Genomic DNA, 27561 nt, shown 5'->3' with positions numbered 1-27561 from the left:
CTCTGCCAGGTCGGATGTTTTCACTAACTCGTGGATTATGTCGACTTTACCACCTTCGCAAGCGATGTGAATCGGATAGGAGCCGTTTTAGTCCGTTTGAAGGGCGAGAAAAGGGCATTTTTCCAGCAGGACATGCACTGCCCTGGCATTTCCAACCGATGCTGCAAAGTGCTGTGGTGTACCCCCATCTTCATCGCGCACGTGAAGTAACTTCGGAAGCCTATTTATAATTTCTTCCAATATACCTGATATTATAGGCCACAGCATTTTTTATGTTGATGCAATTTACTCGTTAAATAACTGTTGCTGTTGGCTCCTGCGGAGTTACTTGCCTTTTGACCAAAAGCTATTATCAAGTTCTCTCCAAATTGGAAGAACATGAATTTAAAAAAAAAAAAAAAAAAAAAAGCAGTGCTATTTGCTTACATCAATACAATTGTGGACTAGAAGTACACATAAAAGTATCCATTACCTTATTCCCCCTCAATTGCAGCCAAAACTGGTGACATGCCCTGTATCTTGACCGCATAAGCTTCATCCTGAGCAGTAGCTTCCAAGAGAAGCCGAAGAATCTCCACGTCGTGGCTTCGGCCGCCAGATACAATGCAGATTTAGGCCCATTTGGTAACGCTTTAGATAGTGTCTGTTTCTTTTTTCTTTTTTCTTTTGGTTCCTGAAACCAAAAAAAAAACAAAACAAAGAACCATTTGATTATTTTTTTCGAGAACAAAAATCCATTTTCTTGTTTTCAGGAAAAAAATTTGATTTTTGTTTTCAGGAAAAAAATTTGGGACAAAATTAATAAGTAGAAATAAATTATTTTTTGTTCTCGGGAACAATTTCATAATCAAGCCCAACTTTTTCTTTTTTTGTCTTTTTTCTCCTTCTTTCTTCTTCTTCCTCTCAACCGGTCACCAGCCACTATTGGCTACCGCCGCGGTCATTGGAGGCTCGCTTGGCCACCGCGAGCCTTAGCCTCACACAGGTCACGCAAGCCTCAACCTCTCTAGGCTAGGGTGAAGTCTAGCCTCACTTTGCCACCCGGCGAGGCTTGAACTCACCTTGGTCTAGTGAGGCCAAGCCTTGCCGGTGGCTAGGCGAGGCTTGGCTTCGCTCAGATTTGAAAGGTTGAGGTTCTCGATGGCCAAGCAAGCCTTTGGTGAGCTCTCGAACCTCGCAAAGCCGGTCACTGGAAGAAGAAAAAAAAAAATAAGAAAAATAAGAGAGAAAAATAATAAAAATATTAAAAATATTAAAAAATCCTACCAAATGCATTTTTCTTCTAGAAATTAAACATTATCAAATGTCTTTAAAACTTCAAAAATTGTTCCTAGGAACGGAAAAAAAAAATTCTAAGCAAAAATTATTTCTAAAAATAAAATAGTTACCAAACGCACCCTCAAGTGCGGCCAAAACTGGTTAAATGCTTTGTTTCTTGACCGCATAAGCTTCATCCCAAGCAGGAGCTTCCGAGAGAAGTCAAAGACTCTCCACGTGCGCGATTTCGGCTGCGAGATACAATGGCGATTTATCATCCTTGTTCTTCCGGTACATGATTTCTGAGTCTTTGCGAATCAGCATTTTTGTTGCCTTTAACCTTCCATTTTGGACGGCGGCATAGAGCAGAGTATCCTCGGAGGAGTTTTTTCCTGGTCATGAGGCAAGGGGAATGAACGAGAATGAGCTCCGTGAGCTCCACGACATGTTCACTCCTAGAACTTTCTGCTACATGAAGCAATGAATTCCCGGAGGGGGTGACTTGGTCGAAGATTAGCGACAAAGCTAGTCCCCTTGACTCAGACACCTCTTCTAATGTATTGATGAATTTCTTGACGTCCCCATCCCTCATGGCCTCATATAGGTAAAGATCCATAACTTTGTTCAGATCACGGTCTTCGAACGGTTGTTGGTTACCTAGAGTCGAGACGTTTCTCGCTTTCAATTCTTCAAGCCTTTCGTTTGGCGTTGCCCTTGTTACACTCCTGGCGATACTTATCGTGTGATCCATTTGGGACTGGGGAGTCTTTCTTGATCTCTTTCCCCCTTGTCTGGTAAGAATGCGAAGGGGAGAGAGCACTCACTCTTATAAAAGGTCAAGCTTTCACATGAACCCAACCCCCAACGCGACTCACCTTGAAATGTACGAAGATATAAGAATAATCCAGTTTTTTTTTATTTTTTTTGGGTCAAAAGAGTAATTCGGTTGAATTATATGCGAATCTATATGTCTAAACTTGAAGTGTACGAAGATATGAGAATTTCCTGTTGAATAAAAGTTAAAGTACGAGTACTGTAAAATCAAGTGTAAAAAATGAACGTCATCCCTTATAGCTCTAATAAGAGTCAAATAAAACCTATTTTGATACCTAACGTACGCCCAAGATTATATTAACATGAACTGTCAATTAGGATCTTAATTGGAGAGTTTTTTTTATTTATTTTTTATTTAAGGTCTTTATATATGTGTGTCTCTTTATTTGTAGGAGATTCTAGGGTGGCTCACGTCGGTATATATACATGTGTGGTTATAACTTATATGTCTCTCTTTCTCTCTCTTCCCCTCTCTCTTCAAACCCAACCCCCCGGGGGCGCTCTCGCTCACCTTCACTTCCACCTCCACTACACGTACAATGCCTCCAACTCTTCCCTCTCTGTCGTTGCCCTCGAGCAGCCGCTGCCGCCTCCTGTTATTCCTCTGGTGGCCACTGAGGAGCTGCCGCCCAGATCTGAACTGTCTCAAGGACACCTTGCCCGTTTGCAAGGAGTCCCCCTGTGCTGTTGCATAAGCCAAGTTACCGAGATCAAAGGAATGATTGCGTGAACCCCTGTTTTCAAGCACAAAGCATCCATCTTTGCTCTTGATTTATCGTGGGTATGTGCTCTGCCCTGTCTTTGCATTCTATGTACACGCATAAGTTGCAGGGTCTTAAAGGGATTTCTTGGTGAGGAAAGGACATATCGTGAAAGGATGGTTTGATTTCTTGCGAGAATGGGAATCCATGGCTCGAGGAGCTGAAGTGTGACGAACTATCTTTGCTGCCCCGCCACGGGAAGCATCTCCGTCAGTCACCTCCCATTCCGCGGCGGAGGGCTCCGCCTTGCGGGAACTTGAGGTCCTTGAAGTGCTCCTTCAACTCCTTCCCAAAACACCCAAATTTCATTCACATCCATGGCATCAAGAGGCATAAAGAAATCAAAGAAAATGTGAGAGGAGAGAGTACCGAAGGAGGAAAAAAACGAAAATCCAAAAATGAGCCTCACTCGAACACATAGCGATCAATGAGTAAAGTAACACATAACTTACGTGACAAGATTAGTTTGACTAATATTTTCTCAAGTTTGGATCATTTATATCTTAAATATATCCATCAACATCACTAACGAACTATTGTTATATAAATATTTTATGCTAAAAAATTTTAACCAATGCATATAGGAATTTTTTTTTCTTCGGACATATAGGACTTTAAATTGCTAGGAAAGCATTCTCTTTATCATAGAAAATGATTTGTTGCATTCTCCACAAAAGAGGATGCAAACAAATGCTATTGCGCGATGCCACGTGGTACTCGTGTATGTAAAAAATGAGGAAGAAGTACAAAAGACTATATTGCATTGGTATAATTCAGTCTAAATCTTTCAATCAGATCAATTTTGCTCTAAATATTTTCATATTAGTACTAATTGAATTCATCCTATCAGTTTAGATTATAAATTATTGACATAGATGTTGACCGTCTTATATAATGTGCCTTGCACTAATATGGACATTTTTAAATTATTTTTTTCAAACTCTTCAAATTTTTATTGATTTTTTTCTTTTCTTTTTTTGTTACATTATGGCTGGTAAGCTCCGGAAGTCCTCGTTGGTCATAGTGGAAAATAAAAAGATAAGAAGGGAAAAAGATGGGAAAGAAAAAAAAAGAAAAGAAAAATTAGTCAAAAAAATTCGAAAAATATTTGAAAATTAAAAAAAAAAATTGTCTACATCAACATCAGCCATGCCATGCCATATAGGATGGCCAGCATCCGCATTAATAATTTCTGATTTGAATTAACTAAATGACCTCTGTTGGAATTAACGTGAAAATGTTTTTATAACTAGCTAGCATCTACTCAGGTTCGTGTCTGCGTGCCGAGGCCATTATTAGGTCTACGATTCAAGCCCATTTCAGGTCCGATCCCACTGTGGCTCCTGGGCTGTTAAGGATGCACTTTCATAACCGCTTCGTCTAGGGATGTGACGGTTCGGTCCTCATCAATGGGCCCAACGCTGAGAAAACGGTGCCTCCGAACCATTTGCTGAGAGGATATGAAGTGTGATCACTGACGCAAAGACCCAGCTCGAAGCTGCGTGTCCTAGTGTCGTTTCATGTGCTGATATTCTTGCTCTTGTGGCCCGTAATTCCGTTGCTCTGTTATTTAATAGTCATGTGCTTCCATTTATTAGAGATCTCCGATACGAGTGCAAATCTATGTGTGGATCAATTTCATTCACTTCCGTGCAAAGGTCGGTGCAATGCATAATGTGAGGAGCATCATGAACAAGGTGGCTCTGTTGAGAAGGAAGCCACCTCCATTGTTACGAAAATAGTGGAATAAAGTGAATAAGCCTCAGCTTAGAATACTAAGATGTTCATTTTCTAAGATGTTCTAAGTTTGGTATGATGCAATGCATGCACAATGGGCATGTATATATAGCGTGAAGGAGAGGTCAAAACTATGGAGAAGCAGTATAAAAAGATGGCTGGCGAGCGAGACAGGGAGAGGTCGTACAGAGAGTTTCTTGAATCTTTCGAGCGAGTGGAAAAAAGGAGTGGGGTACGTTGACAGTAGTGCACGTCGTTCTCCGCATGAGTTTTGTTCATGTGCATATAAGTAGTGATTATAGGGCAAATGCCACTAGTTGAATCTGCATTTCCTGGAGGGGGTTTCTAGAAAAGTGAATGACACTAGTGTTTGTCGCATCGATGTAGATCCCTCCACTATTGGGTTCCTCACATCTTTGACGTTGCTACAGAACAAGCACGTCAGTGGCACGGAAGTCAAAGGTGAGTCGCACATCACTATCACAAGTGTGAAAGAGCTTTAAATGGAAATTTTCTTGACATAACAACGGCAATCCTAATAATTAAAGATATAGTTGGCTGATAAAATAAAGTACAGAATAACAAGAGAAAAAAAAAAGAAGGCAAATTAAGTTATCGAAACTTGGATATATTGAATTATTTTCCAACAACCGAAGTGTATACATGTTTTTTTATTAATTATACTGCAATTGTGTCAAATTACTTTACTCTATTTTAATTTTCTATATGAAGGCATTATAATAATATAAATCGATTTCATAAAAAAATTAATGAACCCAAGTCAAGCACAAGATAGGTCATTGATTTTGTACCACCTAGCAAGACGCTTTTAGAGTTGTGAATGTAAATGAAAAGATATCAAATCTTGCGAATTTATGATTTTAAAATATGATAAAAAAACAAAACATTTAAAAATATAATTTTCTATATGTTACAATATTCTATAAAGATTTGTTACGTTTTATCAGAAAATGCATTTTTTAAAGCCACTAAAAACCTTAGATTATGTCAATTGTGATGCATTTACTAGAATAAATAAGCCACCAACATCTAGTTTTGAATAAAATATCAAATGGCACTAGAACAAGAATATAAGAAATCTTGAAATTCATGGTCAAGATTTTCATTTTTGAGACGATAGCCATCAATTTTATTTAATTATAAAGTACTACACATTCCCTTCTTTCATTAGAATGCACCATGAATCGCTTACACCGACTCAATAGATAACACTGAAATACCGAAGTGCAATCATCTTTAATGATCTAAATCATGCATTAATGGCGGAGCATATTTTCCTAATTTCACCATCGGTCCCGTCTTCACACCAATCTTACTCATCTTCACCATCGATTTAGCAAACTCCGTGTTGAAGTCCAACTGGTCGAGCCTTTGCCACTTAGAAAGCCTTGCACGAAGGTTTTGGTGGAGGCATCGGTCCATAGCTTTTGATCGGACTCCAAAACTCCCCTTCCGCTCCTCAAGTTTGCGAAGAAGGATGCATCGAAACGACTAGGGCTGCCGGTGTCGAGGGCAACACGCCTTGTGCCATCACCGTTTTGCGGACACAGAGACTGGAGTTGAGAAACAAAGGAAGGATCAATGGAAGCGTCCGCTCCACTTGACGTAGTATTGGTGAAGTTGTAGAGTCTGTAGCTGAAGAATTGGCAAGCTCCAGTTCCTATGGTGTGCCCTCCTTCCTCAAGTATTGGTCAAAAGCAAAGAAACTTAGTGTATCCTTTTGATGCACATGGACATATGAGAAATTTATTATCTCGCGGCATCGCCACACGTGCCCGCACAACCATCGCACGATCGCCGCACGACCGCTGCACGATTATCGCACAAACGCCACACGACCACCGCATGATCGGCGCACGATCGCCAATCGCCGCCGCCGACACAGGATTGCCGCCCACAGCCCACGGCCACGAGAGGGGGCGATGGCCGGTGAGCTGTGGGTGGCGGTTCTATGACAGCAATCCGCATGGTGCATATCAGTAGTGATTAAAGTGCAAATGCCACTAGTTGAATCTGCATTTTTTCCAGAGCGTTTCTAGAAAAGTGAATGACACTAGTGTTTGCCGCATCAATGAAGATCCTTCCACTATTGGGTTCCTCGCATCTTTGACGTTGCTACAAAACAAGCATGCGAGTGGCATGGAAGTCGCAAATGAGTCGCACATCACTATCACAAGCGTGACAGAGCTTTAAATGGAAATTTTCTTGACATAACAATGGTGATCCTAATAATTAAATATATAGTTGGCTAACAAAATAAAGTACAGAATAACAAGAGAAAAAAAAGAGACAAATTAAGTTATCAAAACTTATATATAATGAATTATTTTCCAACAACCGAAGTGTATACATGTTTTTTTATTAATTATATCGTAATTGTGTCAAATTACTTTACTCTATTTTAATTTTCTATATGAAGGCATTATAATAATATAAATCGATTTCATAAAAAAAAAAAAAAAAATTAATGAACCCAAGTCGAGCACAAGATAGGTCATTGATTTTGTACCACCTAGCAAGACGCTTTTTAGAGTTGTGAACGTAAATGAAAAGATATCAAATCTTGCGAATTTATGATGTTAAAATATGATCAAATACAAAACATTCAAAAATATAATTTTCTATATGTTACTATATTCTATAAATATTTGTTACGTTTTATCATAAAATGCATTTTTTAAAGCCACTAAAAACCTTAGATTATGTCAATCGTCACACATTTACTAGAATAAATAAGCCACCGACATCTAGTTTTGAATAAAAAAATCAAATGGCACCAGAACAAGAATATAAGAAATCTTGAAATTCATGGTCAAGATTTTCATTTTTTGAGACAATAGCCATCAATTTTATATAATTATAAAGTACTACACGTTCCCTTCTTTCATTAGAATGTACCACGAATCAGCTTACGCGGACTCCAACAGATAACACTAAAATACCAAAATGCAATAATCTTTAATGATCTAAATCATGCATTAATGGCAGAGCATATTTTCCTAATTTCACCATTGGTCCCTGTCTTCACGCCAATGTTACTCATCTTCACCATCGATTTAGCAAACTCCATGTTGAAGTCCAATTGGGTCGGGCCTTGGCTGCTTAGAAAGCCCTGCACGAAAGTTTTGGTGGAGGCATCGGTCCATAGCTTCTGATCAGACTCCAAAACTCCCCTTCCGCTCCTCAAGTTTGCAAAGAAGGATGCATCGAAACGACTAGGGCTGCCGGTGTCGAGGGCAACACACCTCGTGCCATCACCGTTTTGTGGACACAGAGACCGGAGTTGAGAAACAAAGGAAGGATCGATGGAAGCGTTAGGCTCCACTTGATGTAGTATTGGTGACACTTAAGTGTACATTCTAAAATTTTTGGCAATTATATATCCATCCGTGCCAAGTATTAACACTTGAGGTATTATTCTTTCAGATATTATCTCTACGAAGGATTTAAGTATGTCTTGTCCAATTTATAGTAGACACGAAAAGAGTAAAAATAATGCACATTTGAAGTAAATGTACAGGGATTATAAATCAAAGACACTCCTATTCTTCATAAGTGGCCTTAATACTTCGACAAAGAAAAATGGCCTTATTACCCGTTCATTTCGATATTTCAAAAATGTTGAAAGAGCAACCTGACTGATATCATTTTCATGTGCATCTGTATCTGATTAATTTATATTCCATAGATAACTATTTGTTACATCACAACCAATTGACTAGGACAAAACAATGTTATACAAAAATAGTTCTCAGCAGCACCAACTTTCACGAGCACTGAAGAGTTACCAGTCCATACAGGGCTAACAAATCTGACTCTACCACCGAGTGCCGGGAGGCGTAATGGAATGCCTTTCCAGGTTAACTCTGATGCCAAGGTCAGTATGTCCAGAAATTTCATCAATGCTCTTCTCCGTGGTCGATTGCTAAATAATCCTACTGTGCAGTGGTGCAACTGAGTACAACCCTTTCAAATCATGGTGTCTGATTCACCGTCCTTTCCGTTTGGCATCCTGGATATGAATCATGAGCTGCAAAACAGGGAAATAGGTCACTCTGGTCACTTTTGTCCAATTAATGGCAAAGATAAGTTGATATCTAACTTGCATTGGTCCCCACATAGAATGTCAAAAACATGCCATCAAGGACAGGCATCCTGCAAGATGGATGCTCTATCAATGCCTGGAGGTCCAAAATTGAGGGAATAAGAAGGAAAAAAGACAGGTGAAAACAAAGATAACAGCTCCGCAAGTAGCAAGAACTAATCGTTCAAGTTCAAGAATCCCCAATAAATGATATATGTAGTGACATGAAAGGACAAATTTGGCAGAATCTCTTAGATGCTAATAGAGCTCTGCGATATCAGAAGCGGCTGACGATCTCCGCTTGCCCACTAGAGCAGCATCCATCCAACTCCTCCCAGACTCTAGTTACAGTTTCAATTGCCAATAGAGAGGAAAAGTGAGCTCAAAACCAATTTTGCACTGGCTTAAGTATCAACAAAGCATCAACAGACTTGGATCTTGTGAAGTGCTCGCCCAGAATGGAGCTTGCTCCAATACTACTGTGTAAAATGGAAAACTGAAATAATGATAGCTAGTACCTTCTTTATGAAGGAATCGAGCAATTAACCAACTGATACCAGATGGTTCAATCACAAAGCCAACGAGATTTGCAACCTGACACGGGTGAATCCAAAAGTTAGGATATTAAAAATATTTTCGTGAAAAAAAAAAAAGAGAGAGAAGATAATGTACCTATGAGTCTATGACCAAGAGATTTTTTACGCCCAATGGCATATTTGTCTTTATCAATACAATATAATGGCCAAGCCAAAAACTCGTGTAAAATTAGAATACGAGACTATTGCCGAAGCCATGAACGCAGCAATGGACAGACCATGAGGCAAGTGATCGTGACAGCACCCGCAATTGCACTGACTTCTCGAAAGTATAACTCTCCAATAGTGTTTTCAACCTGATGGTAAGTCAAAGCAGAAATTCAACCCAAAAGTTACAAAGCCTGAACAGGTAGATTTAAAAGTCTAGCAACAGTCGGTGGAAATATTTTTCAATAAGCCATTTTCAAAGAAAATGATAATATTTTACGTTGACAGTAGTGCACGTCGTTCTCCGCATGAGTTTTGTTCATGTGCATATAAGTAGTGATTATAGGGCAAATGCCACTAGTTGAATCTGCATTTCCGGAGGGGGTTTCTAGAAAAGTGAATGACACTAGTGTTTGTCGCATCGATGTAGATCCCTCCACTATTGGGTTCCTCGCATCTTTGACGTTGCTACAGAACAAGCATGTGAGTGGCACGGAAGTCGCAAATGAGTCGCACATCACTATCACAAGCGTGACAGAGCTTTAAATGGAAATTTTCTTGACATAACAACGGCGATCCTAATAATTAAAGATATAGTTGGCTGATAAAATAAAGTACAGAATAACAAGAGAAAAAAAAGAAGGCAAATTAAGTTATCGAAACTTGGATATATTGAATTATTTTCCAACAACCGAAGTGTATACATGTTTTTTTTATTAATTATACTGCAATTGTGTCAAATTACTTTATTTTAATTTTCTATATGAAGGCATTATAATAATATAAATCGATTTCATAAAAAAATTAATGAACCCAAGTCAAGCACAAGATAGGTCATTGATTTTGTACCACCTAGCAAGACGCTTTTTAGAGTTGTGAATGTAAATGAAAAGATATCAAATCTTCGAATTTATGATTTTAAAATATGATAAAAAAACAAAACATTTAAAAATATAATTTTCTATATGTTACGATATTCTATAAAGATTTGTTACGTTTTATCATAAAATGCATTTTTTTTAAAGCCACTAAAAACCTTAGATTATGTCAATTGTAACGCATTTACTAGAATAAATAAGCCACCAACATCTAGTTTTGAATAAAATATCAAATGGCACTAGAACAAGAATATAAGAAATCTTGAAATTCATGGTCAAGATTTTCATTTTTGAGACGATAGCCATCAATTTTATTTAATTATAAAGTACTACACGTTCCCTTCTTTCATTAGAACGCACCATGAATCAGCTTACACCGACTCCAATAGATAACACTGAAATACCGAAGTGCAATCATCTTTAATGATCTAAATCATGCATTAATGGCGGAGCATATTTTCCTAATTTCACCATCGGTCCCCGTCTTCACACCAATCTTACTCATCTTCACCATCGATTTAGCAAACTCCGTGTTGAAGTCCAATTGGGTCGAGCCTTTGCCACTTAGAAAGCCTTGCACGAAGGTTTTGGTGGAGGCATCGGTCCATAGCTTCTGATCGGACTCCAAAACTCCCCTTCCGCTCCTCAAGTTTGCAAAGAAGGATGCATCGAAACGACTAGGGCTGCCGGTGTCGAGGGCAACACGCCTCGTGCCATCACCGTTTTGTGGACACAGAGACCGGAGTTGAGAAACAAAGGAAGGATCGATGGAAGCGTCGGCTCCACTTGATGTAGTATTGGTGAAATTGTAGAGTCTGTAGCTAAATAACTGGCAAGCTCCAGTTCCTATGGTGTGCCCTCCTGTATCGCAAAGAATTGGTCAAAAGCAAAGAAACTCAGTGTATCCCTTTTGATGCGCATGGACATATGGGAAGACTCGATTTAATTACGAGATAGCAAGAAGCAATAAGTCGACAAGTTTTTAATATGTCTATTCTCTCTTACCTATGACAAATAAACTTCATGTTTACAGCTCTTAAAGGAAATTAGAAAGAAGATTAATCAGATTTTAGGGACAGCCACAGTCGTCCTTAACAACAGGACAAGAAGAAATATAACAACTACCGACGGGCGGAGTTGTCCTTAGATTCAGCAGACGGGAGAAAAATAATTAGGTTTGGAAATGCTGCAGTATAACGCGTTCGGTTGCCAACTTCTGTACTGCAGGATAGTAAATTGAAATGGCGACAAAGTGAAAATACTGACCAACAAGAGCAACGAGATCAAGGGTGTTCAGTCCTAAGTCGGCAAACTTTTTCTTTTGCACATCAACTGAATCCCGGAAACCTGGCAAATTTGCAGTGTCTGATGCCAAGGAGACCCGCCCATCTCTACGTCCCGTCGGCACGGCCCAACTTCGTCCATTCGTCTGCATTGAATTTCATGAATCACATCACTCAAGATATCTCAAATATTTGAAGATTCATTGCAATTAAAAGATATCAATCATGTTGCCGTCGCCAAGATTTGCGTAGAAGTGAATGAAATTGATCCACATTGGTTTGCACTCATATCGGAGATCTGTTATAAATGGAAGCACGAGATTATAAAGTACCAGAAAAACGGAATCACGGGCTGCAAGAGCGAGAATATCAGCACATGAAACGACGCCGGCACATGCAGCTTCGAGCTGAGTCTTTGCATCGTCGATCACTTCATATCCTCTCAACAAACGGTTCGGACCGGCCGTTTTCTCAGCGTTGGGCCCATCGATGAGGATGGAACCGTCGCATCCTTGGACAAAGCAGTCGTGAAAGTGCATCCTCAACAACCCCGGAGCCACAGTGGGATCAGATTTGAAATGGGCTTGAACGGTCGACCTAATAATGGCCTCGGCACGCGGACACGAACTTGAGAACCCTACTCGTACCTTGTCCTTGTACCAAGGTTGGTGCAATGCATACCGTAAGAAGCATCATGAACAAGGCGGCTTTGTTGGGAAAGAAGCGACCCTCCATTGTTACGAAAATAGTTGAATGAAGTGTATAAGCTTTTGCTTAGACGACTGAGATGTTGATTCTCTAAGATGTTCTGACTTTGGTGTGAGGCAATGCATCCACAACGTGCATGTATATATAGCACGAAGGAGAGGTCAAACTAGGGAGAAGCAGTACAAAAAGATGGCTGGCGAGAGAGAGGTGTCCTACGCGGAGTTTCTTGTATCTTTCGGGCGAGTGGATAAAAAGAGTGGGGTACGATAATAATAGTGTATGTCGTGTTCTGCATGGGTTTTGTTCGCATGCATGCATATCTTAGTGATTAAAGTACAAACGCCACTAGTTGAATCTGCATTTCCACGAGGGCGTTTCTAGAAAAGTGAATGGCACTAGTGTTCGTCGCATTGATTTAGGGTCAAAATAGGCGGCAAGAGAGGGCTTCGAGAGCAGGATGAAACCAAAACGAGAGGAGGGGCTGTCGCTTTGTTAATTATGTAAAATTGGCCCTTTGCGCGATTCTTGCCTAGCCCCAAAGAATCGTCAAAACCGCGTCGAAAGAAGAGAATATATCCAAAGCGCCGGTAGTGGACCAAAGTCAAATTCTTCTTTTTCTCTCTCTCCTCTTTTGGCGGCTGTTTAACATTCGTTGCTCCTTTGACTTTGAAGACCGATGCATGCATACACATGTATTTGTATGTTTGGCTTATGGAGTTTTCTCTTTCTTTCCTTTTTTATTGAATTTTTTTTGTTCTCCAATGCAGTATTGAAATATCTAATATTGCTTTGATCATGGGTTTTATATACTCTTTATATAATGTGGTCTCTTTCTATCTATTGGAAAAGCTATTCAATCAATCATGAAAATATTGTACGGATGTCAATTTAATTCTAAACTTTTAAATTTTATCAATTTAATTATAAATCTTTATGTGAAATTTTAGTATAATCCTTTTGACCAAATTTCGCTAAAAACTGTTGAGGTGATAGTCCAATCATTGTCTATCGACCTATGTGGCCATATGTCACAATCCAATAATCACTTGTCATTCTACCTCTATGTGGCCATACGTCATATCAGCAATTTTCAGCAAAAATTAACTAAATGACTACATTAAAATTTCGCAAGAAGGCTTAAAATTAAATTGACAAAATTGAAAGTTGAAAGCTAAATTGACATATGTATAATAGGTTTAGGACTGATTGAGTGATTATCCCGCTACATAATAGTTTAAACTTTTGAATTGGACTTTCTAACATTATAATTTATTTCACTTGTGCATGCATCTATTGTCTTACTATTTTGACCTATGCTTTCAGAGAAGTGTGATGATTGGTAGTTGCACATTCTGGAAGGTCTCCTTCTAGATAGGATATTTCATCTAGATAATTATGGCATGCCAATAGCTATAGTTAAAAGAGAGACTCAAAGCGTCTAAACATAGAGATTTTAAATTCCACGTGAGAAGAGTCACTAGCTTTTCTAACTAATAATAAAGGAGAGATTAATAAAGAAGAAATTTGATTTAGCAGTAAGCCTTAAAAACTCTCGATTGAAATCCTCCCAAGATGATTTGGAAAATGGAAAATTTGATATTGTGGCAAGTTGATTATTGGGACATCCTAAAAGTTACATAAGTTATATTAGAATATTATTGAGGCGTGGATACTCCAAATGCCAAAACTTGGTACAAGTGGACATGTAAGTGTCAAAACTTTCAAAAAGTACACTTGGATGCCAAAATCAAAGAAGAAATGAATACTTAAGTGTTAACGGCAATAATTTCCGGCTAACCAACTCACGTGGCTTTTTCTAGCGAGATTTTTAATTGATGTGACAATTCTTTAAAAAAATTTATCCAATTGGCGCTGACATGCGGCACTAACATGGCTAGATAAGCCCAAGACAACGTTGTTTGGTTTAATTTTGATTTTTGATATAAATATTAATTAAATTAAATTTTAAAAACTATTTTTTTATTTAAAAAAAAGGACTCGGGGCCTCCACAGCCCCAGATCTGATTCCTTTTTTCTAAATTTTATTTTTTAAAAATTTAATTTAATTAGCATTTATATTTTAAATCAAATTTGGTGACAAAACGATGTCATTTGGGGACAAGGATGCTGAGTGAACATTTCGGCAAGTCTCATAAACCAATTTTTTTAATAAAATAATGCTAAGTTGAATTCTAACAAGTCTTACCGGAGTTGGCACTTGTGACACTTAGGTGTAACTTTTGAAAGTTTTAGCAATAATGCGTCCATTTATGCCAAGTTTTCACACTAGAGGCATATTTTTTTCGGATATTATCTCTACAAAGGATTTACGTATCTTTTGTCCAATTTATAGCAGACACGAAAATAGTAAAAATAATGCACACTTGAAGTAAATGTACATGGATCATAAATCAAAGACACTCCTATTCTTCATAAGTGGCCTTAATACTTCGACAAAGAAAAATGGCCTTATTACCCGTTCATTTCGATATTTCAAAAATGTTGAAAGAGCAACCTGACTGATATCATTTTCATGTGCATCTGTATCTGATTAATTTATATTGCATAGATAACTATGTGTTACATCACAACCAATTGACTAGGACAAAACAACGTTATACAAAAATAGCTCTCAGCAGCACCACCTTTCACGAGCACTGAAGAGTTACCAGTCCATACAGGGCTAACAAATCTGACTCTACCACCGAGTGCCGGGAGGAGTAATGGAATGCCTTTCCAGGTTAACTCTGATGCCAAGGTCAGTATGTCCAGAAATTTCATCAATGCTCTTCTCCGTGGTCGATTGCTAAATAATCCTACTGTGCAGTGGTGCAACTGAGTACAACCCTTTCAAATCATGGTGTCTGATTCACCGTCCTTTCCGTTTGGCATCCTGGATATGAAACATGAGCTGCAAAACAGGGAAATAGGTCACTCTGGTCACTTTTGTCCAATTAATGGCAAAGATAAGTTGATATCTAACTTGCATTGGTCCCCACATAGAATGTCAAAAACATGCCATCAAGGACAGGCATCCTGCAAGATGGATGCTCTATCAATGCCTGGAGGTCCAAAATTGAGGGAATAAGAAGGAAAAAAAGACAGGTGAAAACAAAGATAACAGCTCCGCAAGTAGCAAGAACTAATCGTTCAAGTTCAAGAATCCCCAATAAATGATATATGTAGTGACATGAAAGGACAAATTTGGCAGAATCTCTTAGATGCTAATAGAGCTCTGCGATATCAGAAACGGCTGACGATCTCCGCTTGCCCACTAGAGCAGCATCCATCCAACTCCTCCCAGACTCTAGTTACAGTTTCAATTGCCAATAGAGAGGAAAAGTGAGCTCAAAACCAATTTTGCACTGGCTTAAGTATCAACAAAGCATCAACAGACTTGGATCTTGTGAAGTGCTCGCCCAGAATGGAGCTTGCTCCAATACTACTGTGTAAAATGGAAAACTGAAATAATGATAGCTAGTACCTTCTTTATGAAGGAATAGAAAATGTACCCACGACCAAGAGATTTTTACGCTCAATGGCATCTTTGTCTTTATCAATACAATATAATGCCCAAACCAAAAACTCGTGTAAAATTATACTACGAGACTATTGCCGAAGCCATGAACACAGCAATGGACAGACCATGAGGCAAGTGATTGTGACAGCACCTGCAGTCGCACTGACTTCTCGAAAGTATAATGCTGTGTTTGTTTGTATTTCTTTTTTTTTGTTTTTAAACACTTTTTCTGTTTTTGTTCTTTTGTTCCAGCACCTGCAGTCGCAACAAAAGAAACAAAACAAGAAACACAAATTTTGTGTTTCTTGTTTCAAACACAAATCGAAACACTTTTGAAATTTTTCTTCTTTTTCTTCTTATTTTCTTTCTTTTTCTTTCGTCGGTCGCCGCCTCGGCCATGGCCGACTCGGCGACCAGGCGACGAGGGCCGGCGGCCTCGCCCAGGCACGGCGAGGCCGAGCCTCGCCGTAGCTGGGCGAGGGTCGGCCTCGCCTTGGCTGGGCGAGCTCGAGCTCGCCCGATCCGACGAGATGTCGGCGCGTCGGGCCGGGCGAGCTCGATCTCGCCCGGATCCGGCGAGGCCGAGCTCGCCCCCAAGGCGAGGCCGACCCTTGCCCAGCTACGGCGAGGCCGCCGACCCTCGTCGGCCGCCGACCATGGCCGAGGCCGGCGACCGGCCAAAAGAAGAAAAAAGAAAAAAGAAAAATAGAAAAAAATAGAAAAATAAAAGAAATAAAAAATTATACAAATTTACCAAACGTGTTTCTATTTATTTTTGATTCCCGGAACAAGTTTACCAAACGCGTTTTTTTGTTCAGAAATTGTTCCCAGGAACAGAAACATTTTTTTCTATTTCTGTTCCCTGGAACAATTTTTAAACAGAAACGCAAATAAACGCACCCTAACTCTCCAATAGTGTTTTCAACCTGATGGTAAGTCATAGCAGAAATTCAACCCAAAAGTCATGAAGCCTAAACAGGTAGATTTAAAAGTCTAGAAATAGAGAGTGGAAAAAACGACTTCAGCTTTACCTGATAAATTTATAACTAAGGTAAGATCTCTAACAACCACGCATGTTAAAACCTAATGGTTATTGGTTCATCTACAACTCCTCACGTTATCAATCTGCATCATTTGTGTCCTTAGACTTCATGGCCTAACTTCTGTCTTGCTAAACTTCAGTGTTGCTACCAAAGTTTATTTGGCTATCTAATAAAAGTGTTGTGCATCTGCTTAAACGGCTTAAATCTCCTAGTCTTATACAAGTCAACTCTCCCATCATGCTCATCAACTGCCAATGTATGCAACTAAGAGGAATATATGCATACTTGAATGATACCAGTTATTCTCCTTGTAGCTAGTAGATAACCAGTAACAAAACTAGGCCTTGCATCAAGGGCATCACTATATCTATCGGAAAATTAAGGAATCCACGTCCAGTCCAGAACCCTCACATATATCATGGACCTCGCCCAAGATTTGCATGGAAGTGAATGAAATTGATCCACACAGAGATTTGCACCTTGTAGCGGAGATCTCTAACAAATGGAAGCACATGACTATTAAATAACAGAGCAACGGAATTACGGGCTGGAAGAGCAAGAATATCAGCACATGAAACGACACTAGGACACGCAGCTTCGAGCTGGGTCTTCGCGTCATTGATCAATTCATATCCTTTCAGCAAATGGTTCGGAGGCGCCGTTTTCTCAGCGTTGGGCCCATTGATGAGAACCGAACCGTCACATCCCTGGATGAAGCGATCATGAAAGTGCATAGGGGGAGGTGAGGGGTTCAAATCCCCACCTTCTCATGAGGGGATTGGGGTGGGAACGATTTCATTTTAGGAGTGGGTTTCAATTCCCACGCACTACAAGGAGGTAGGACAAAAGTCTGAAAGTGAGTGTTAACGCAGGATTAGCGTAGGACCGACCAAAAAAAAAAAACAGCCCAGGAGCCACAGTGGGATCGGACTGGAAATGGGCTTGAATCGTTGACCTAATAATGGCCTCGGCACGCGGACACGAACCTGAGTAGGACTCTACTCTCGTACCTCGTCCTTGCACAAAATCGGTGCAATGCATAATGTGAGGAGCATCATGAACAAGGTGGCTCTGTTGAGAAGGAAGCCACCTCCATTGTTACGAAAATAGTGGAATAAAGTGAATAAGCCTCAGCGTAGAATACTAAGATGTTCATTTTCTAAGATGTTCTGAGTTTGGTATGATGCAATGCATGCACAATGGGCATGTATATATAGCGTGAAGGAGAGGTCAAAACTATGGAGAAGCAGTATAAAAAGATGGCTGGCGAGCGAGACAAAGAGAGGTCGTACAGAGAGTTTCTTGAATCTTTCGAGCGAGTGGAAAAAAGGAATGGGGTACGTTGACAGTAGTGCACGTCGTTCTCCGCATGACTTTTGTTCGTGTGCATATAAGTAGTGATTATTGTTGACACCTAAATTTTTGGGGTTAATTTTTGCTAAATAATATATATAAAAAAAAAAAATCAAATCACATGGCATATAGTTTAGGCAAGTTTTATATTCCGTTAAGATTTTAGGTAATATACACTCGGATGTGTTTTTTGCGCAAAAGGGGAATTTTTTGATCGAATATGCAAAAAAATATTGCGCGGGTGAAATAATATATTCGATCAAATTTTACGCGAGCAAAATTGGCAGTAAAATATACCACGAATATACAATTTTTTGGGGTATAAAAGGAGTTGCGTACGGTCGAAAAGGGGGGGTCCTTTCCGTTGGTAAAAAGAGAGAAAAGGTAAAAAGTGAGTGGAGAGAGGAAAAAGTAAAAAAAAAGAAAAGAAAAAGTGGTCGAAACCCTAATCGGCTACTTGTTCATCTTCCCCTCGAAGAGCAGCCGGCGCCTAGCTGCTGCTCACCGCCGCCGGCCTCCCCGTCCGCGAGTGCTCGCGCCAGATCCGCCCGAAGCCGCGACGCTGCCCTCGCCCAACCGCCCCCGACGTTCCGCCGCCGCATCTTCATCCGCGAGCCCCGCGCCCGGAGACCCGCCAGACGGTCCCATCGCCCCGCAACTCCTGAGATCCGGCGACGATCCGACGTTTCGCTTGCCCCGCCGTCGCCGATTTGCCGCATCAACCTCGATCCGCCGCACCGGAGTTGCTCCCCGACGTCGTTGCTCCGGATCGGCCCGATCCGACGTTGCCTCGCCGGAACGCGTCGAAGCCCCCGCTCCGCTCGCGACGCCGCCCGCCGGTCTCGCTGCGCCGCCCGACGCAGCCCCGACGCCGCTTTTGCCTCTGCCCGCGTTCGAGGTCTCCTGCCCGTTCTCGCCGTGCCGCCCGCGACGCTCCCCGCTGCCTCGCCGCCCGACGCCGTCTCCGCCGTGCTTCAGCCCGCGCTCGGAGTCCCTCGCCCGCGACACCCGCACCTGCACCCGCGAGTCCCCACGCCGGTCTCCGCCGTTCCTCTTGTTGCCGGAGCTCTTCCGCCACCGGTTTGCCCTCGCCGGAACCCTAGCCGACGAGCTCTCCTCGCCGGAACCCTTCGCCGGAGTCCCTAACCGGTGGTCAAGATTTTCTTTTATTAAAAAAGAAAAAAATCAAATTAGGTAGATTTGCTTTATTTTATTAGGCTGGTTTATTTTATCTTATTTTATTTTTATATCTTGGTTTCTTTGTTTATTTCTCTATGCATAATTGAAAATCTCAATGTATCACCCGATTCGCAACCACGCCAGGGTTTTTTATTTCATCTATAAGGCTTTAGATGAAATAATTAATTAAGCGAGAATAAAATTGATGTTTTGATCTTTAAGGCTTAAGATCAAAGTATCGATTTTACTAGCGAAATATTATCCCTTGAACTGAGCGATATGTGATGTCCCTTTTGGGGTAATTTTGAATGGATTTGATCGTTTTTATTTATCTTGAGATATGTTTGAGATAGAATATCACGTGTTTTAGGGTTATTTGCATATTTAGGCAAAGCATTCTACTTATCATGAATTTTCGAAATAAAAAATTGAGTTAGATTAGATGCATGTTAGGATATTACTTGTTTTAGGGTTTGCATATTTAGAATAGGAATTTTAATTTCGAATTTCATAAAAATAAAAAATTCAAGTAAATCAATTTATGTTGCTAGATTTTAATTTAGGTTGCATGCTTAATTACTTGGCAATTATTAATTTCGAAAATGAATAAAAACAGCAAAAAAAATCATCATGCATATGTCATATAAAATTAGGTCATATTTTGCACGTCATTGCATATTAGAATTAAATTGCACTTAGTTTAATTTTAGATAATAGTTTTTTTAATTTATTATAAGTGTAGGTATTTTATCAAATAGATTGCATTTTAGGATCATTTAGGTTAAGATAATATTTTAGTTCAAATTAGGATTTGGCTCAACCTAATTCCTAATATAAACTAATTAGGATCTTAATCTAATTAGGTAATTTTCACATTTCACCTAATTTCGAATTTCATGAAAAATACAAAAAAATGCCATAAGTTGAATTAGTTTTATTTTCTAGGATAGATTGCATTCTTTTAGGAAAAAGAAAGAAAAGAAAGAAAAGAAAAATGTCACATGCACATCATTAGGATTAGATTCATTAAAATGCATGTCATGTGGTAGTTGTTGCTAGGCCCATTCAACTAGGAGTTACATGTCATTAGAGTTAGGTCATTTAGTTAATATTGCATTGCATATTGCATAATTTTCATTAAATAAGTGAAAACAAAAAAGAGAAATTGCGTGTTAATTAGAAACCATATCCAGGGGTTGTTGATGTGGATTTTAAATTAACATTGCAGATGCTTTCGTTGCTACAAGGTAAGTCATGCATTTTCTATTTGCTTTCTTAGGTGTTAAATTGATGGATTGCACACCCGCATGATCGCCTCGCATGTTAGAGAATTAGATTTAAAATTAATCCAAGCTGCCCGCAAAACATTTTCTTTGAAATAAAAGAGAAAGGTACCGAAAGGGCGTTAGAAAAGTCTAGCGTAACCAAGTCCCCGAATTCATAATCTCTGGTTCGTAGGAGTAAAGTAAATCTCTCGTTACTTTACTTGGGTTTCTAATCGACCCCACCAAAAATATATTAGTGGCGACTCCTAAATAAAATCCATTTGCATGTTAAGAACTTGAACCTAAGTCGCGAATTGGTATGGGTTTGGGAGAGCCCGAGTTAAGTTTAGGCTTAACAATCCATTAGCCAAACCCTAGGTGGTCCACACCCGAAAAATTTTGGTCGCGACAGCTTGGCGACTCCGCTGGGGACGTGTGTTAAAACACTTAGTGGACTTAGGCCAATTTTCTTCTTTTTGAAAATGATTTTTGGCAGCGAGGATCCCAGGTACGTCCCTAACATTTAAGGTGTTAAATGTTTTTGCAGATGAGGAGATATAAGGGGAGTAGTCTTTGCTAAACCTTGTCTTGCAGGTTAGAGTTGGAAATGAATGTTTTAAATTCAAGTTATTGAAGTGCTGCTTGATATAAACTGTAGTGCATGCTTTGCATTTTTCACTACACTTTTGCACACACAACCCGCCGCCGGACCTGGGCCGCACTAGGATACATAGGATGGCATTGAGTTGGATACGACTTCGACCACGAGGCCGCGTAGTAGAGGTTGCCCAACTCAATCCCGAAAGTTTTCTTGGTGTTAAGAATGTTTACCTTTGCCCGCGAGGCTGCGTCGCATTGGGGTATCATTCTTGACTGAGCCGGAGTTAGGAGGACTTGGCTTAGTATGCGAGGCTGCTACTAAGTCATCCCACCCTTTTAACTCCACTTTGCTAAGCCGTCTAGATAGAAATCGAGCCTCACACTTCATGCGTCTGTCTATGTGATCGCTGTTAATTTTCCTTGGTGAAGTAAGTCTTCTATCCCTATACAATGCAATTTATTTTGTCATATTCTTGGGTCGGTCCATGACAATCTAGGTCAATCATTGATTTGATTCGTTTGTCAATTGGAAATGAGATGAGAGATTGCTAGGGAATGATGCATTTAAAAAAAACTTTGGAGAATTTGTTTTCAATTCATGTCTAGGAAATTTGATCTTGCTAGGGTGTCTATTTTTCTAGCATTTTTTTAGGAAATTTCCTTCTTGCATAGACTTTTCATGAATAAATAAAAAAAATGAAAAAAAATCGATTAGATCATTGTCATGGATTGACTCTCCATTTACACCTCATGCTTACATGTTCCCGTTTATTTCCTTCAGGTGATTATGAAGCGATCTCGCTCACCCATCCGTACACGGTCGAGATCTAAAATGGCAAGTCGAAACGAGGTGCTAGACCGTATCATCGACAATATAAATAAGCGAATTGCACACCTCCAAAGTCAAGTCGATGAATTGTCTGCTACTGTGGCTTTTCTCATTAAGCAAAAGGGCTGTGATGACATAGGTACTCTATCTTCAGTAAGAATCTACGACTCCAAGAAGAAAGCCAAGAGAACTTTTGAATCGTCTCGTTTTCCCGAGGTAGCTGAATTTGATGCCACCATGAAGAGACTAATGACATATCTAGAAGGAAGAATCTCTGACCTGAAGGGTTCGCATCACACAATCAAGGAGGGTGAAGAACTCAAGCATACATGATTCATGGTCCTAAGTAGTTCACTTTCCTTGTTTAATTAGGGGCATGCTAGGTTGCACCTTCCCCTGTGTGGGAATTTCTATTATTTTCTGAGAGATGTTTTCAGTGATTAAGTGTGGCATTTTTCCATTCAATAAATGTAATTGATTGATGAATTTCAATGAAATTACAAATTTTAATTTGAGGGCATGATGAGGTATACCAAACCAGCCCGATGACGATATCCAACAATGAAAAGAAAATATCATCCAAGGAGAATTCTGAGGACTAGGCTTCTTCATGCTTCCTCATCCAAAAAAAATTGCAAAAGAACAAAAAAAGATCATTTTTCAAGCCATTTCCAAAAAGCATGCGTTAGATTAGCCTTGTTTAATTTTCTGACTCATTTACTTCATGTTTGAGCATTACTTTCTTGACTCGATAAGAAAGCATCTGAAAAAGGCACATCAGTTGCAATTGGTTCAATTGTTACTCAACAAGTTTCTAAAAAGTTAATGTTGGTCACATCTCGATACTACTTTAAATATCCATCTTGAAGGGCCAAACAAAGTGTGCTCCATTTCCGTGCTTGACGGAATTTTCATTCTTGCCCATTAAATGAGGGGCAAGTTAAAGAGGATCATCCATCTTTGGTGAAAGAGGTACATCTCGTCTTTAAACGTAATTAATTTGGGGAGATGACGCTCTGTTCTTTTCCTTGCAGATGACGAATTGGGGGCACTATAGATTCTAGTAGTGACATGACTGAGACAAAATCTCGATCCGAGCCAAAATGGTTGTGCAATTTGAATTTACTTTGAGTTGCATAGTATCTTATTCATGCACGTTCTCTTGTGCAGGGGCAAAAGCAAGAATGGAGCATTCATCAAATTAAAAAGCGGATTTTCAATCCAAGGACATCCATTGCTGAGACAATCCCTTCATGGGACAATTCCTTGAATGAATGCTGAAAACCATGTTTTGAGTGCAATAAATTGTTTGTTTTGAAGTCACAAACACTTTTCATGCTTAAAGTTGCTGGACTCTTTTGAAAAGAGAATTTTCATATTGATTTAGCTCACCAATTTCATGTGGAGATTTGTCAAGATAGACAATTTAATGGAGTGACATCAATGCTTAAGAATGCCGAATGAGACGTGTCAGTATGATGAAAGGCAAGCCTTATCCTATACACAGTCCCCTACTTATACACTTGTGAGATGAGTGTAAAAAGTTTCATATATGCAAGGTAAAGAGTTCTCTCGCGAAAGGTACGATGACCGAAATGATGAGGGGCAATTCATTTCTCTATCTCAAACACAATGGGTGAACCATTGCTTAACCCATTTGAGCCACATACACTTGTGGAAATTCTTTCAAATTATCCCTGTCAAGAACCACCCCACATCGGGGCAAATTGGAGGTAAGATGGCACCATAAGGTGAAGGAAATGGATTGAAATTTTCTTGCTCTTACTTACATCAATCTTCTAGTCATGCTATTACATTGAATTCATGTGGTAATTTAAGTGCCTTAGAATGATGAAGAGCAGTTCTTTCTCTATCGTACACACTTTTATCCATTGCATAGCCCATTTGAGCCTATGAATTCATTTCACATTAAACCTAGTTGGTGATCATCCCTCACACTGGGGCAAGGCAAAAGGCAGATGAAGACCCTTGAAAGTTCGAGTGTCATTATTTTACTCATGCATAGAAATCAAAATAGAACTAATAGGCATGAAAAAGCAGTGTGCCTGGTAAAAGCAAGGTCAATGCCCATGAAAAAAAGTGAAGAAAAAATGAACAAGAACTAAGGGCATGAAAAAGCAGTGTGCTTGATAAAAGCAAGGTCGATGATGCCCGTAGATGAAAAAAAGAGAGTCAAGATAAAGACTATCTGTTGTAAAAAGATTGTATCTCCAATGGAGAAATACTCAAAGAACTCAAAAGTTGAGTTTTTACAATCAATGGGACATTTCATGAAGATAATCCCCGATGATGAAAAAGAAAACCGGTGGCAATGCCAAGATGATCACCAACTTTCACCCTTTACACACATTTTGAGCCTGATGATCCTTTCATTTCTCAACCCATGAACCTAACCTATGTTACGTCCCTTACAAAGTCTCTTCAGATTAGGGCACTTGAATTAACATAGGGGTTCACATGTTTTAAGCATCGCTCGAAGAAGTGCGAGCAAGATTATTCCTTTCTCATTTTGCAGGGTTCTTGACTTGTAAACCCCGAGATGATTACAGAATATCACTCATTCTTTCAAAAGCCTTGACTCAAAGAGTCCCTTTTGTTAAGCCGTTGACCAGGCCCACATTACGGTCCTTGTTAAAGACCTCTCAGATTAGTAAGGTCGTACCGCTTGAGGAAACTCGGACCCTTGTTAATATGATGACAAGTAAGATGGAGTGATTCTCATAAAATAGCCTCTAAATGAGAGTGAGTGAAAGTCCTTTCTAACTGAAGGTCTCTCATTTGATATTCTTAGGAAATCCATGTTATGAGTGAAGATTGTCTTGAATGATAATTCTCTCCAGCGGAAATTTGGGTGATGCAAAGGTCATTATGCATGAACCCTGATTGAGTTGAAAAAAAAAACTCACTAAATTTTGAAATATGCATTCTAGAGTAACTCAGATTGTTTATCTCTTTGATGAATGCATATCAATTTTTGCTTTAAATCATGTCTCGACGGGTAATTCAAGTTCCTTTCGAATGTTTCATGATATTAGGAGATGAGAAACCTCCACCATGAGGTGAAAGACCTCCACAGATATCTAAATTTCAAAAGACATATCCCCAAGAATCGTAGATATCACCGAGTAAGTATATCTCTATCCATATTTTGAATATTTGTCATTGCAATGTATTCCCTTTTAAGCATATCGACACTCAATTGAGTTGTCCCCCAAAGATTTTTCCTCCGTTTCAATCGATTAAGGCGACCGAAGAATGGTTCGGGTCCTGGTTGGATGATTTCGTCGCAAGGTTGGGCGACCAAAGAATGGTTCGAGTCCTAGCCAAGCAAAACCTCGCCTAGGCGACCGTAGAATGGTACGGGTCCTAGACACCATTAAAGATATTTCCTCATTCAATCTCGATTAAGGCGACCGAAGAATGGTTCGGGTCCCTGGTCGGATGATTTCTGTCGCAAAGCTGGGCGACCGAAGAATGGTTCGGGTCCTAGCCAAGCAAAACCTCAGTCTAGGCAACCGTAGAATGGTACGGGTCCTTGACAACACCTATTCTTTATTCAGGCGACCGTAGAATGGTACGGGTCTGGAAAATGAATCCTCGTTTAGCGACCGTAGAATGGTACGGGTCCTAGACAAAACCTTTCACATACTCGGGCGGCCGTAGAATGGTAGACGGGTCCCGGGAAAGCAGTTCCTTACAAAACCTTTCCGTATTGGGCGGCCGTAGAATGGTACGGGTCCCGAGAAAGCAACTCCTTTCTCGCCATACTGGGCGACCGTAGAATGGTACGGGTCCTAGGAAAGATCTTCACAAAGTCATGTTACTATTCTAGGCGACCGTAGAATGGTACGGTCCCGGACAGGTAACACTCACTACCTCGAATTACTTTATCCTCCTCAAAGGTAAGTTATCCCAGGTAGGTTCATCTATCATTTGTATTAGCATTTCCATGCATCATACAAATTGCATTAAAAAATGGAATTCATATTCTGACAAAAAAATCATTCATTGCATGTGCATGGTCAAAAATTTAGGTCTCAATTTGTCTTTGAAGGCAACCCTACGAGCTCACCTTCAAAGAAGTGCACTTGCACACCTAAATTTTTGGGGTTAATTTTTGCTAAATAATATATATAAAAAAAAAAAAAAAATCAAATCACATGGCATATAGTTTAGGCAAGTTTTATATTCCGTTAAGATTTTAGGTAATATACACTCGGATGTGTTTTTGCGCAAAAAGGGGAATTTTTTGATCGAATATGCAAAAAAATATTGCGCGGGGTGAAATAATATATTCGATCAAATTTTACGCGAGCAAAATTGGCAGTAAAATATACCACGAATATACAATTTTTTGGGGTATAAAAGGAGTTGCGTACGGTCGAAAAGGGGGGGTCCTTTCCGTTGGTAAAAAGAGAGAAAAAGGTAAAAAGTGAGTGGAGAGAGGAAAAAGTAAAAAAAAAGAAAAGAAAAAGTGGTCGAAACCCTAATCGGCGACTGTTCATCTTCCCCGAAGAGCCGCCGGCGCTGCTGCTGCCCACCGCCGCCGGCCTCCGTCCGCGAGTGCCTGCGCCAGTCCGCCCGAAGCCGCGACGCTGCCCCTCGCCTGAACCGCCCCCGACGTTCCGCCGCCGCATCTTCATCCGCGAGCCCCGGCGCCCGGAGACCCAGCAGATCGGTCCCATCGCCTGCAACTCCCAGATCCGGCGACGATCTGACGTTTCTGCTGCCCCGCCGTCGCTGATTTGCCGCATCAACCTCGATCCGCCGCACCGGAGTTGCTCCCTGACGTCGTTGCTCCAGATCGGCCCGGATCCGACGTTGCCTCGCCGGAACGCGTCGAAGCCCCTGCTCCGCTCGCGACGCCGCCCGCCGGTCTCGCTGCGCCGCCCCGACGCAGCCCCGACGCCGCTTTTGCCTCTGCCCGCGTTCGAGGTCTCCCTGCCCGTTCTCGCCGTGCCGCCCGCGACGCTCCCTGCTGCCTCGCCGCCCCGACGCCGTCTCCGCCGTGCTTCAGCCCGCGCTCGGAGTCCCTCGCCCGCGACACCCGCACCCAGACCCGCGAGTCCCCACGCCGGTCTCCGCCGTTCCTCTTGTTGCCGGAGCTCTTCCGCCACCGGTTTGCCCTCGCCGGAACCCTAGCCGACGAGCTCTCCCTCGCCGGAACCCTTCGCCGGAGTCCCTAACCGGTGGTCAAGATTTTCTTTTATTAAAAAAGAAAAAATCAAATTAGGTAGATTTGCTTTATTTTATTAGGCTGGTTTATTTTATCTTATTTTATTTTTATATCTTGGTTTCTTTGTTTATTTCTATGCATAATTGAAAATCTCAATGTATCACCCGATTCGCAACCACGCTAGGTGCTTTTTATTTCATCTATAAGCGCTTTAGATGAAATAATTAATTAAGTCGGAATAAAATTGATGTTTTGATCTTTAAAGCTTA

The 27561-nt window shown here is 40.4% G+C and overlaps 2 protein-coding genes across 4 annotated transcripts in view; both read right to left on the bottom strand.

Moving 5' to 3' along the window:
- Positions 1–8277: 8277 nt before the first annotated feature.
- LOC104419914 (membrane-bound O-acyltransferase gup1) overlaps positions 8278–27561 on the bottom strand; it is a 33446-nt gene continuing 14162 nt past the window's right edge. Inside the window, exons 17-18 of one of the 3 annotated variants that reach the window (XM_039301768.1) lie at positions 9213–9288; positions 8278–8640 (exon numbers count right to left, since the gene is read on the bottom strand). In XM_039301768.1, coding sequence (XP_039157702.1) covers positions 8585–8640; positions 9213–9288 — 132 coding nt within the window. In that variant the 3' untranslated portion in view covers positions 8278–8584. The other 2 variants (XM_039301769.1, XM_039301767.1) reach the window with 2 other exon arrangements.
- On the bottom strand, positions 10597–12434 carry LOC104430693 (peroxidase N1). Its single transcript, XM_039301773.1, is given in 4 exon segments — positions 10597–11176; positions 11582–11744; positions 11931–12243; positions 12245–12434. Coding segments are annotated over 4 exon segments (993 nt in total). The 5' UTR covers positions 12334–12434; the 3' UTR covers positions 10597–10748.

The sequence above is a fragment of the Eucalyptus grandis genome, chromosome 9 (assembly GCF_016545825.1).
Source record: "Eucalyptus grandis isolate ANBG69807.140 chromosome 9, ASM1654582v1, whole genome shotgun sequence".
Lineage (NCBI taxonomy): Eukaryota > Viridiplantae > Streptophyta > Magnoliopsida > Myrtales > Myrtaceae > Eucalyptus > Eucalyptus grandis.
Note: the sequence above shows the minus strand (reverse complement) of the source record. Positions and strands in the feature narration are given on the sequence as shown.